This window comes from Gymnodraco acuticeps, unplaced genomic scaffold, assembly GCF_902827175.1.
Source record: "Gymnodraco acuticeps unplaced genomic scaffold, fGymAcu1.1, whole genome shotgun sequence".
Classification (NCBI taxonomy): Eukaryota; Metazoa; Chordata; class Actinopteri; order Perciformes; family Bathydraconidae; genus Gymnodraco; species Gymnodraco acuticeps.
This window is the reverse complement of record NW_022989781.1, coordinates 37028-50573: the sequence shown is the minus strand read 5'-3', so window position 1 is coordinate 50573 and position 13546 is coordinate 37028. Positions and strand designations below refer to the sequence as shown.

General features: G+C 38.3%; 2 protein-coding genes across 2 annotated transcripts; both read right to left on the bottom strand.

The window, feature by feature from the left end:
- Positions 1-248: 248 nt before the first annotated feature.
- Positions 249-4928, bottom strand: LOC117549343 (protein phosphatase 1K, mitochondrial-like; the record flags this gene model as incomplete). Its single annotated transcript, XM_034221187.1, is given in 5 exon segments — positions 249-349; positions 1044-1216; positions 1688-1846; positions 2455-2577; positions 3995-4928. Coding segments are annotated over 4 exon segments (526 nt in total), but the record flags the coding sequence as incomplete, so codon positions are not given.
- A 1635-nt stretch (positions 4929-6563) lies between these two features.
- LOC117549339 lies at positions 6564-12244 on the bottom strand. Its single transcript, XM_034221176.1, has 8 exons — positions 11995-12244; positions 11864-11926; positions 11261-11466; positions 9496-9643; positions 9293-9413; positions 7896-8057; positions 7269-7419; positions 6564-6783 (listed from the first exon to the last, which is right to left on the bottom strand). Exons 1-6 carry the CDS (start codon positions 12011-12013, stop codon positions 7940-7942), a joined length of 675 nt encoding a protein of 224 aa, XP_034077067.1. The 5' UTR covers positions 12014-12244; the 3' UTR covers positions 6564-6783; positions 7269-7419; positions 7896-7939.
- Between the last annotated feature and the right edge of the window lie 1302 nt (positions 12245-13546).

The window sequence follows — 13546 nt, the reverse complement described above, 5'->3', positions numbered from 1 at the left end:
TGTGTGGGTGTGGTGTGTGGTGTGTGGTCTCACGGTTGTTGAAGTAGCTGAGATGTGTGGTGGGTGTGTGTGTGTGTGTCTCACGGTTGTTGAAGTAGCTGAGATGTGTGTGTGTGTGTGTGTGTGTGTGTGTGTCTCACGGTTGTTGAAGTAGCTGAGATGTGTGTGTGTGTGTGTGTGTGTGTGTGTCTCACGGTTGTTGAAGTAGCTGAGATGTGTGTGTGTGTGTGTGTGTGTGTGTGTCTCACGGTTGTTGAAGTAGCTGAGATGTGTGTGTAGAGCTTTATCCACGTCTAGAAAAGCTTTCTTTAAAACTCTCTCCAGGTCGTCGTCCTCTTCCAGAGCGTCTCTGCAGATTCAAAAAAAAATTTCAAAAAATAAACAACAATAATAAGTAAAATAATTAATAAGTATCAAACTCTTCCCTGAAGGTGTAGCAGTACTTGATAAATAAATACTAATATTACCTGATGTATTTCTCCATGAACGTGTAGCAGTACTTGATAAATAAATACTAATATTACCTGATGTATTTCTCCATGAACGTGTAGCAGTACTTGATAAATAAATACTAATATTACCTGATGTATTTCTCCATGAACGTAGTAGCAGTACTTGATAAATAAATACTAATATTACCTGATGTATTTCTCCATGAACGTTGTAGCAGTACTTGATAAATAAATACTAATATTACCTGATGTATTTCTCCATGAACGTGTAGCAGTACTTGATAAATAAATACTAATATTACCTGATGTATTTCTCCATGAACGTGTAGCAGTACTTGATAAATAAATACTAATATTACCTGATGTATTTCTCCATGAACGTGTAGCAGTACTTGATAAATAAATACTAATATTACCTGATGTATTTCTCCATGAACGTGTAGCAGTAGCAGTACTGAAAATAAATACTAATATTACCTGATGTATTTCTCCATGAACGTGTAGCAGTACTTGATAAATAAATACTAATATTACCTGATGTATTTCTCCATGAACGTGTAGCAGTACTTGATAAATAAATACTAATATTACCTGATGTATTTCTCCATGAAGGTGTAGCAGTACTCGGCGGCGTGCGACCCTCCGTGCCCGTCGAACACGGCATACAGTTGAATGTTTTCGTGGATCCGAGCGACTCGGAGTCGGTCCTCGTTTTGTTTCCTGAGACCCAGAACTGAGGAGGAGCCGACCCGGGAAACACTCACCTGAGAAACACGAACAAACAGATCAGAAAGCATTTGAATTATTATTTCTACATCTGTTCATTATTTTTCATCATTTATCAGTTTCTCTTAAGGGAATTAGAATGTCCTCCACAGTGATTTAGTCAGAGAGGGCCAAAGTACACACATCCTTTCCTCAAGTAGAAGTAGATACTCGTGTTTAAAAATACTCTGGTAAAAGTAGAAGTACTGACTAAACTTCTTTACTCAAGTCAAAGTAAAGAGGCTTTGAAATGTACTTCAGTAGAAAGTACCCATAACTAGCAGCTGTTTTAAAGAGTAGAAAGTACAGGTATTTGTGTTCAACATGTAAGAAGTCAAAGTAAAAAGTCGTCAGAAAAATAAGTAGTGGAGTAAAGCACTGATACCAGAAACATGTACTTAAGTACAGTAACAAAGTATTTGTACTCCACTACTTCCCCCCTCTGGATTTAGTCCATGTTCTCCCGGTACCTGTGGGTTGTGTTTCCCGTATCTGATGCTGGACGGCAGGAAAACCGGTTCTTCTATCCGGTCGTCCCAAATCCCGAACGAGTCCCAGGCGACGGGTCGGACGCTGACGGCGCCGCTAACAAACCGAACTCCAACACCTCTGTTCGAGGCCCCGCCCACCTGCAGGACGACCAATCAAATCAGAGAATAAACTATTAAGGTCAGGCGGAGATCAAATGGGATGCTAAATATGTTGATGAGGTTGTTTACAGATGTATGGTGGTATAGCTCATGGAGTCAAAGGCGTGTCGTGAAGAAGGATAATTAACTGAATGTGGAAATATAAAAGTCAAAAAATAAATACAAAAATAACAAATAAATGTAAATAATGTGATAAATAAATAATTCAAAAGACAAATATAACAAACAAATACAAATAATTATAAGCATTTTAATACATTTTCACATTAATGTTTTCATTTATTTCTGTTAACATTATTTAGATTTTGGAAAATACTATTACAATTATTATTTCTATATACATTTGTTCACAATTCTTTTGAGTATATTTCATTTTAAATAGGAATGTATGTATTATTGTGCATTTCTTGCTTTTAATTGTCTTTTTTCTTTACTTTTCTAAAGGGCTTTATCCATTTGATCTGATCCTACTGTTTATTGAACTCTGAACTCTAAAAAAGTGTTGAATCAAATCCTAATATGTCTCCAAAATCTTATAATCTTTCAAATCTGCCATTGTGTTTGGTTTGTGTTACGTGACGCCTCACCTGTCCGGGCGCTGTGCAGGTGTGATGGGAGGGGCGTCGGGTCAGGAGGGAGCGAGAACACCTGAGCAGGTGGAGGACAACTGGAGACGACATTTCTGAGGAAACACCCGGCCGGCAGCGGCTCTGAAATTAAATATAATATATAAAGTCAGACGATTATCACCTCTTTTCACCCTCTGTCTGAAACCAGAGCCCAGTCTGCTCTGATTGGTTCGCCGGCCGGCTCTGTTGTGATTGGTCAACCGCTCAAAGATGTCCTGCCCCCTTACGCCTATCACGTACAATGAGTTGGAGCGCTAGCCAACAGGAGCGTGAGTGTAACATAGTGATGTCACTGTTTTTCTAGAAGTGCAGGAGATATACAGTAAAAGAGCTTCATAGCGCCTCTTCAATAGAACTAGAAGTTATCAAAGAACTCTACTAAGATAAATCAATATTTAAAATGAAATAAAATATAGAAATATTATAAAAACATCACAATAATAAAACATTGAAAAAACAAATGTTTACAAGAAATAAAATTGAAAAAAAGGAAATTCAATGGAAGAAATTATATTTTGTTGGCTTTGAGAAACACAAACATTAATAAAAATCCTCCGTTAATTGCGTTAAAAGGAAATCAGGAAAAGGTACGCAGGGTAAAGTAATGATTTATCAGGATGTTGTTATAAATAAACTGATGACAGGTGTGGGTTTCCCTTCCTCCAGCTGGTGTAACGTAAGGAACAAAGTTACATTTAACTTTACGCTTCAGCCAGTCCTTGCTTTAATATATCTGTATAATGTTCAGAAATGAGAATAAAATGTGCATTGATTAAGCAAAGGAAGAATGGAAGATCGTTGCACAAACATTTTGATCACAAACCTAAAAAACCTGCTAAATGTTATGTCTTTTTTGGGTCCACTTCCTACAGTGTACCCCATGCCCCCCCCACCCCCTGCTGTGTTCGAGCCTCATATCCATTACACATCAGGTGAAACACACACACGCTGAGCTCTAAAAATACTCAGTCTGCTGACTTCATTTGAGAAGTTTAGCTGGAAAAAGACGCCTGCAATGGAAAAATACTAATCCACATTTAGGGCTTTTATTTTGAAGAACTGAAGGGAGCTAATTAAAGCAAAAATATTCTTTATGAAGGCTAAAAACAAAACAAGCGAACAGATAAGTAATACAATATAAACAGTGGCTGAACGAGCTTCAAAAGTAGAAAAAGCAAAGTGTAAATATGTTAAGTACAAGTAAACAAAAACAAACTTAAAGTACTAAAAGTCAACGTTGTTATAGGACAGAATAGCACTCTTTATTAGCATTTAATCCTAATATTGGATCAAGATCATGTGACATTTCTCTATTCATCGTATGTGCATAGAAGCAGCAAAAGAAAATGATAGAAACATGGCAACAAAGTGACACAAAACACACAAAATGATGGAAATTGTGTACTTTTGACATAAATAAAGTGCAAAGATATATTTCCTCCCAAAATGTAGCACAGAAGACGTTTAAAGTTGCAGAAAATGGAAATAAATGAACTACCTCAATGTGTACTTGATTAAATGTGCTGTTACTTTCCAGTACTGTCACCGTGACTCCATTTCCGCGTGACGCAGTCTTTAGGGCACAAAAAGCTGTGTTGGTAATCAATCCTCCAACAACACCACGTCTCTAACTCTGAGCCAGGAAACAGACGTCAGAGAAGTTAAACATTGTGCAGTCTGTGCATAATGACCTTTAAATGGCACTGCAAAATAAACACATGTGACCTGGTGTTAAAAACACAATGCACATGTGTGTTTGGGTTACCCACTGACCTACATGCCAATAATGTACAAACCACCCACTTTCCTTTTTCTGATATATTTAGAATATAAAGCAGAGTTTAGGCTTTAAAAATGAATTCATGCAGTCCAATATGTTTAAGAACGATCCATCAGATGGAGTACAACCGACTAAATATGTATAATATAATACTATGCAGCACCAAAAATACTGCATGAATGATAATACTTACATATAAAATAAATATTAAAATTGATTAATAATAAATATATAATGCTAATAATAATAATTAATAATATTACTACTAATATTACTAATACTACTAATAATAACAATAACCAAACCTTGTCAAATGAAGTTTTAAAATAAGAATATAAAATAATAAAGATAAAATAAACACATATATTTAAAAAATATTGAGACCCAGAGCAGAAAATAAATATTGGAGATGATCTGAAAGCCAAAAACTAATCATTTAATGGTATATTATAGTATAATATAGTATATTATAGCCAAACATAGCCAAAGGCATTAACCATAGGCTACTATAGTATTTAAACAATGGATATAATAATGAACAACACACAGGAAAGACTACATTTGAAGAATTAATGTAAAAAACATGTTAAATAAAGTCACTATAAACTTTTTAAGTCTTTCTTTAGTTTAAAAACGTTGCCTGTTAAAAACGTTAAAATGGCGGATTTAAAAAAACTCACCTTCTTCTTTCTTTCTTCAGTTGGTGATTTTTTTCCCGCCTTTGCTGTTTCCGTGGCAACAGGTGTTCTCTGGCTCCAGCCCTCACGAGCTCGAGTGGGGCTCGGCTCGAGGGCGTTTTATATGAGCTCACAGCCGTCCAATCAGAATCCGAGCACAGTGCTGACGTCAATGCCGAACACGGTATGCTTGGTTTTGGCGCGAATCCAATAAGAAGCAACTGTTAGTTCTTATAACACACATAAATAGATAACTATAAATAATAATAATTTAAAAATACTAAATCAATTAAATTAATATATTTACTTAAGCTGATATATTCACATAGATCTCGTTTTTATGTGTAGAAATATTTAAAAAACGTTACCTGGTTCAGAATAATGTGCATCGTTTCGGCGCAAATCCAAGAAGAAGAAATTTCTGTTCTCCTCTCTCTTTCTCCTCATTTAATTAAAAATAAATAAATACAACTCTAGAAACTTAAGTCCAGTGATGCTTAGTACCTAAAAACCTTAACTAAAGTTGAATATGTTGATTTATTTATTTAGAAACACTTAAATGTTTAGAAAACGTTTAATAAGGAAACTACATTTCCTCAGTAACATTAGCTTAACAATTACAAATGTATCATTTTAAATAATACAAATATAATAATTACTTACATTTATATAGTGCCTTTCACATACCCAAGGACGCTTGGGTATAATATAAACTCGTTATTTGGTACGCACAATAACTAATAATGGCCTTCAGAGGCTGCCAGGAAGGACAGAAAGTAACTAAGTACATTTACCTTCACTTAAGTACCGAATATCAACTTTTGGTATTTTTATTTTACTTTTAAGTATGAATCATGCTTTTTATTGCATTTATGTAAAAGCTTTAGTTACTGCCATACTGTAAAAGGTAGAACAAATACAAAAATACTGTTTACATACATTTACCTATAACATTCTGAATACTTCCTCCACTGCTGGTTTTAGCCTTCAGGTGGCAGCAACACCTCATAACTCAAAATATGTTCATTGTCTTTATTGATATTTTTAGAAAAAAAAGACTGCATTCTTTAACTAATCCAACTTTAAACCCCTAAACAAATAATACACCTATTGGCAAAGTATAATTTGTGAAGGATTTATTCTACAAACCACAAGTATCCTTTAGTCAAAATGTTTGTAATTAAAATGTAACAAACAAAAGTAACAACTGTAAAAACATTGTTATTAACAAAAATAAAAAAGACAATATTCACATTCAAATAGTAAATACTGAAGTAAAGTGTTATCAATTGAGACAAAAAAGAAAGAAAAATATTACATTTTGCACAAAAAATCTGACCAATCAGAGAGCAGGAAACTCGACTGGGAGTCAGCTTTAGTGACCTTGATGACATCATCGACTCTTCTTCTTCTACTCCTCGACAGGCAGCCGCGCTGACGTGAACAGATCAGCTGATTACATGACAAGGGTATAACTGTTCTACAACAAAGCTTAATAAAGGATGCTAAAAGCTAAAATAGGATATACAGTTACAAAAAATACCAAAAAACAACTAATAACAGTGAGTTTTAAGGAGATTTAGAAAAGGCCACTAAGTTTGTGGCCTATATGTATAAAAAGAGGTGTATTTGGTATAATGTTGAGTCTATATATACAGTTAACGTACTGTAATATGTGTGCTTTAGTACCTTTAACACTGAGCCCAGCGGTCGAGGAATCTCCACCCTCCGGCATTTCACATTTGTAGACCCCCTCGTCAGCTTTGGTCACTGCTTTCAGGGTGAAGTTGCCCTCTTTGTGTAGGAAACGGTCCGCGACCAAAGCTGTTACTGCAGATTCAGAAAAAGTAAAAACAGGCATCTTAACAAATCTGTCCAAAAACCCTGCTGCAAATTAAACAAAATACAGAAACAGGTGTTGTGTTTCCAGGGGACACTAAACAGTGACGCACCATCCATCTAGTGCAACATTTAGTTACTTATTTTATTGAGCCTGGGACTTCAGATTTTCACTGCCTTATTTACACTGTAGCTGTGCATATGACGATTAAGCCTTTACATCTTTGAACTCATAAATAATAAAGCAAATAAACAAGAACCAAGCAGAAACAATACCATTAACCACACCCATGTGACAATACCAGAAACGATCAATTACGATGTGTGTGTTGTTAACAAATAATGTGGATAATAAAACAATAAACAGGTTAACTTAGCATTTTAGCTCCTACACAGAGATTGGATGGCCCTGATGACCCCTCAAACCATTGCTTTCAACTCTATCTTCTTAATGATTAAATATCATAAAACATTACTCGATCAAACGGTTGTTCTTGTAGTAGGAGGTGTGGAAGCTGAAGCTGATTTCCTTGGTTTTCTTATCCCTTTGGAAACAGCGCAGCATCACGTCCTCGCCCTCCATCACAGGAAGTGGAGGACTCTCAAGGACCACCGTCGTCACAGAGGCTGGAAAGAGCGGGAGAACATTTCACCTTAAACCTTTAGTAGAAATGTACAAATGCGTAATTTGAACAAACTGTGTGAATTGTTAGCTCTAAACACACTGCTAAGGTCACAAGTCAACACGAATGGTAACTGCGGAGGAAATTAATAATGTAATTTACATCACAGCATACCAAATGGAGAAAGCAGGGACACAAGAAATGTTCATTAAAACAGGTAACATCCTTCTGAATATTACAGAACAGAAGGAAGCCAGACGTGTACTGAAGGTGTGAAGAAGCCTCTGGGTCACAGCCATAGTGAACCGAGGCAAAAACAACTTTACAAAGGACTGAATGACACTTAGATTATACATTTCCACGATAGGAACCAGTGGCATGATATGGACGTATGCGAGTAAAAGCAGGTACATGGGATTTTAATATGAAGCTGTGGAGGGCTTTAGAGACTAAAAGAAGTCAGAATAAAAAGGTGCGTACCAATGGAGACGTTGAGGCTGTTGCTCCTGTCCCCTGCTGGGTTCTCACACCAGTACAGGATGTATGAATCTAAATGAACAGGAGTGATGGTACTGGAAGAGTCGATGGTCTGAAGACACTTGACCGGGACACTCTGTAACGGTCCCCCGTCCAGTCGTAAACCTTATTGAAAACAGAAGGTGGTGGTTACCTTATAGTATGGCTTTGACTTTTTCCTCGAAATCCAATGTCATTTTGATTTGAAGTGAAATGTCTCCATGATGGATTGTCATGACTTTCGTTAGAGATAATCATGGTTGCCCAGTGGATGGAAACCCAATGACGTTGGTAAGAAACCGTTTTTTAGTCTTGGTGCCAATAGCTAGTCGAGGTTTCCACTTATCCAGAGATACTTCAACATTTATAAAAATCAGCAATACATTAATAAATTCATGATTCCAAGAAGATGAACTAATTCGTTGTGATCCTGACTTTATCGCTTGTGTCCTCATGAGGATCCCTTGTTTGGTTTTGACTATTGGATGGATTGACATTTGTCCCAGGATGTTATTCTCAAAAGGTTGCTCGTCCCTAAACTCTTTTTCTAGCACCAAATATTTCCAAATTCCCATCAGCCTCAGCTCTGGTTCAAATTGAAATATCTCAACAGCTATTGAATGGATTGCCATGACGTCTGGTTCAGATATTCATGGTCGCCAGAGAATGGATCTTAAAGACGTTGGTAAGTATCAGACTTTTCCTCTGGTGCCAAAAGCTAGCCAAGGTTTTCTCTTATTCAGAGACACTTCAACATCTATCAGCAATACATTTACAAATGTATGATTCCAAGAACATGTACTGATTCGTTGTGATCCTCTGACTTTATCTCTTATTTCATCATGAAGTTCCCTTCTTTGGTTTTGACTATTGGATGAATTTGGACAAAACCTGGTTCAGACGATCGCTCCTAGGATTGAATTGTAAAACATTTGGTAGACCCTCAATATTTCATCTTCTAGAACATCCATGAAGTAAAAGTAATCATTCGTCCAAAACTGTGTTGGTACCCTAATACCCGCCTCAGCTGTATTGTAGGGTCCCAAACTCTTGTTAAGACTTGAATATCTCAAGAACTGGGAACTTCTGGATGGATTAACATGAAGGTTTGTAAGAGACATTCATGATTACCAGAGGATAAAATCCTAATGCCCTTGGGCAACCTCAAACTCACCAACCACAGGAAGTTGTAATTCCAAGATGAGGCCACAATGAAAATGAGCTTCAAAGCCCAATGTTCTTCTTGGTTTCTTTAAACCATTACTACGTACAGTTGTCATTTCTTAAAACTTGCTCCTGGTAGCTATTGGTTTAGGTAATGTCATTCCAAAATCATATAACGCTACAAGTAAAAGACCAACCTCATCATCTTCCACTGGGCGTTGTCGTTGGGCAGCTGGCAGCCCAAAGTGAACGCCTCATTGGAGAAGAACTGGCTCCTGTTGTGGCTCATCACTTCCATGGAGGCCTTCGGAGGAACGTCTTTGTTGGGGAGATAAATTAATATCAAATAAATAAATGTAAGAATCTAACCTAATCATAAAAACAATCTGTGTTTTCTGACCTTCAACCCAGAGCATACTGTGCCAGTCGAGGACATAAACTTCAGGTAAGCTGCCATTATCGTCACAGGTGTAAACTCCCTGGTGCTCATGGGTAATGGGGTTCAGCTCATAGGTGATTCCTGCCGACGCTGGCTGGCTCGCCACAATCTGAGAGGAGACCAGGCAGTTTGGTTTTAAATGGCAAAATCGTTGTTTGCACAAAATAAATGCACAGACAGGTCTCATTCCCAGGTTTTAAAATACTGCCGTAGACTGTATAAGATTATAAAGTAACGTGAAGTCAACCAATGGTCTGTGGACTACGATTTTGAAGCTTCGAGTTTGGCATTTTGGCCGATGCCTTCTTGGTTCTTTTGCAAAGTGACACAATAGTCAAGTTCAACCCAATGCAAAACAAATGTGGTTTGAAGGGGGCGGAAGTTGTAAGACAAAATAAAACACCACACAAACTAATATTTGTTATTTATTAGATCAGTGTGACCAGGATGGAGTTCCAAGCAGACGGAATATGTAAGATAAAAAAATCGGGACTTTGCTTGCCGTGTCAGAGGTTGAACCCAAAATAGACTTAATTATCTTCCAATGTTTATCCCACTTGACTCCAGTGTGAAGATAGAGGTTGGGGGGATGGATAGGTTAAGCAAACACAAGACTTTTACCCAGGGGCCATTGTTTACGTCCAATCTGAAACCCTTAACTCAACATTTACTAATCTTAAGGGAAACCACGTAATAAATGCAATACATCTGAACCATGATATTTTGCTCAGCCAGCAGTTTTGTCACAGTCTGCTCCCTCACTCACCTATTTTCTGCACCTCAGTCACCTGGTAGTCACACCCTGTTTCTCTCACACACTCTGTTACACCCATTAGCTCCACTAGTATATAGGCCCCCTTCACTCTCACCTCAGTGCCAGATCGTACTTCGCAGCATGTAGTTATTTCCCGCATTACCTCCCAGATTGCTCTCCCGGTTTCGACCTTGTCTGTCCCTGACCAGCCTGCTTCGCCTGTTTTCCTGACCCTGCCTGTACCTGCGTCTCCCGTCTTGCCTACTCCTGGAACCCTCGCCTGTCCCCGACCAGCCCTTTGCCTACTGTCTGCCGGTTTGTCTTACACCAGAACTTTTATGTGGAAACAAGTAATAATATAGCTGGTTACCGACTTTCCCTGGTTTCCCGTGTGTTGCATTTTGGTTCTCAGCTCGTTCATGACAAGTTTAGTCGCATAATCCTACTTTACGTCCTAGGGTTGATGACCAGAGTCCATATGTTTGACTAATTTGGATTTATGAGTGGTTGTATTGGGAGGTTTTCTTTTAACTGAAATCAAGGACCCTTTGTGTAAAAATTTTTCAATAATTTCGATCATTTGGAGTAACTTCATGGTACATGTATCGACAGGCATAGAAAAAGTTGCGTTTCTTCGTCACAACTCGCATCATGTAACTTTAGTTACTGATTTAGTCACCTAAACCTATTTTACGCTAATGGGTACTGACCTCCTGTCCATATTGAGGACTATTTGCTTTGTGAAGCTTCATTTTACTGAAATCAAGGACCCTTATGTGTCAAAAATTGCCACAAACTTAGGCCGATTTTGAGGAACTTTATTGTAAATGTCCTGACAGGCGTATAAAACCCTGACTAGAGTTGTGTTTCCTCGCCACGACTCGCCTGACGTAACTCTAGTTGTGGTTTGGGTTAAAATCTGCGGTCATGGAGACATTAGGAATCTAAAATCTGGACTGTAATGCCTCGAACCTTCTTGGTCCTGTTTCCGGGCCTCATGTTGGTCCAGGTGAGATGCAGGTAGACCTTGTCTCCGTACTTCTTCCTGTCGGTGTGCGCTTTGCAGTAAATCGTCACATTGCTGCCCGCGCTGACGAACCATGTTGGAAACGCCTGCAGCTTCGTTCCTATAACGGCCGTGTAATTACTCTTGGGCTTTGTGTCCCGACGCTGCACATCTGAAGTCAGCCAGAAAAGAAAAAGTGAAATATTTCACTAGCAATTAAATTAAAAAAAAGACTCCTGCAAATCTCCAAGTTTATTTATAAGTAACTATTTTTTATTATAATCATTAGTAACTACTAATAAGGAATGCAAAATGAAATAAATCTGTGCTTTGTGTATATTGTTATTTATTATTAGTGGATGAGAGGTCGTGCATTGCACATGTTACTTGAGTAGAAGTACGTAAGTATAACCAGAACATTGTAGTTAAAGTATTACAAGTATACTATTATATAATATATGTTTAGATTATGTTTGCCATGCATTATGCTAACAGCTGATTTGCCCTGCTGTAGTTTGAGGTGGAGCTCATTTTGATATATGGTGATTTTCATTTCTGCAGATACTCACGATGAGGTGAAGATCCATCAAAAATGCTCTTTGCGCTCACAAAGGAGAAGAGGACACACAGCACTGAAACACAGAGTTCAATATGAGCTTAAAGTGTTTTAGTGAAGATATAAATGAGTAATAACACTTACAGCCTGAAGCGAGTCTCATCCTGATGAAGTCTCGTCTCTGTCTGTCACTCCGAAGCTGATGTGTTTTAAAGGTCAGGAAGCGTTTGTTTTATCGGCCGTTGACCCTCGATCTGTCTTCTTTCCAGTGATCTGATTGGTCGGCTGGTTGATAACATATTTAGGTTTTGGGGGTTAAAGGTTGCTCCCTTTCAGTTTATTATTGACACATCTGTTTTTCTAATTTACTCCTAAATTAGATTCAGTTTAAAATATAAATATTTTTGGTCTTATTTATTTATTTCACTGTATTATTTTCTTATTATTATCATGATTATTATTTTTTAAAGTGGACCTATCATGCTATATTTGAAACATATATTGTAGGGCCATACCTATATAAAACATGTCTGTGAAGTTTTTTTTTTCAAAATACCAAACAGATCATGCATTTTAGCCATGCCTCATTTCGCTCTATTTGCTCTTTTCCAGCCCTGTTTTTGCAGGGGCTGAATCTGTGAGAAGTCTTCTTCGCTGCTTTTGTGGCAGACTACAGCGCCACCTACAGGCCTGGCATATGTACTACAGCGTCTCTAGCGCTTTCGAGCAGCAATGGCCGGCCGTGGCCCAACCCCACATTCCCCTGATAGGTGGAGAGTTGCCCACTAAGCGGAGCACCCAGTGGCGGTTGGTGGAAAATATTTTTGGTGGGGCTGTTGATATAGTGAGTAAACATTTTTTTTTTGGGAGAAATTACCCCTTAAATTAGGACTTCTGGTGATGTAATGGCGCGTTTCCAGTGCAGCGCGGAGCTCACTTTAAGCGTGCCGAGCCGTGCTGGGCCCGTTTTTGGTTGCGTTTCCACTTGGCCTAGTACCGGCTAGCGGGTCCTAATTCACAGTTTTTCTGGCCCCATAAAATCGTGGTTCTAGGGCCAGGAACAACCAGGCTGAGTCGGGCTGAGTATGCTAAACTAGAGAGAGAATCGCTGGCAAGGGGGCTACAACTACAACCAGATGAACACATTTTACCGTGATTTAATTGTAATACACGTTTCAAAATGATGCCGAATTAACAACATACTGATACCGGTTAGTAAAAACTATGAATTGACGCTTTGACAAGTCTGCAGACAGACGGCAGGCGAAAAACCCTTTTAAAATGCGTGTTTTCTAAATGGAGCTTGGCTAAGCTAACGCAGTATATGCTCCGACCGTCCACACTCACAACAACGGCCTACACAGACATAAATAAACCAGCGACTGTATTCTCCATGACACAGACAGTCTGTGGTTTGTACTTGTTTAACTTTTGTCTAGTTTCTGAACAGATCGTATCTGTCCCCGGCTGTTTGAAGAGCAAGCATGGGAAACAAAAGACAGCATTTACCTGTTTGCATCCAGCTTGCCATGCCTTTCTGGTGTACCAGCTACGTGAGAAGCCTCGTTGATACGTTTTGTCTTTTTCACGAGCTTGCTGCGATATATACAAATCGGGTTGGTCCGGTCCAAGGTCTTTAAGCAACAGTTTATCTCCCAAACTTCTCCTTTCGAAAGGATTGGAGATTAGCTCTTGA

Bases quoted from the DNA above. Each gene is read 5' to 3' on its own strand.
- LOC117549339 (XM_034221176.1), bottom strand. The intron at 11,467-11,863 runs GTGAGTATCTGC...GGCTGACTTCAG, and splicing joins TGATGGATCTTCACCTCATC to ATGTGCAGCGTCGGGACACA. The intron at 9,644-11,260 runs GTTCGAGGCATT...GTCTCCTCTCAG, and splicing joins CCGGAAACAGGACCAAGAAG to ATTGTGGCGAGCCAGCCAGC.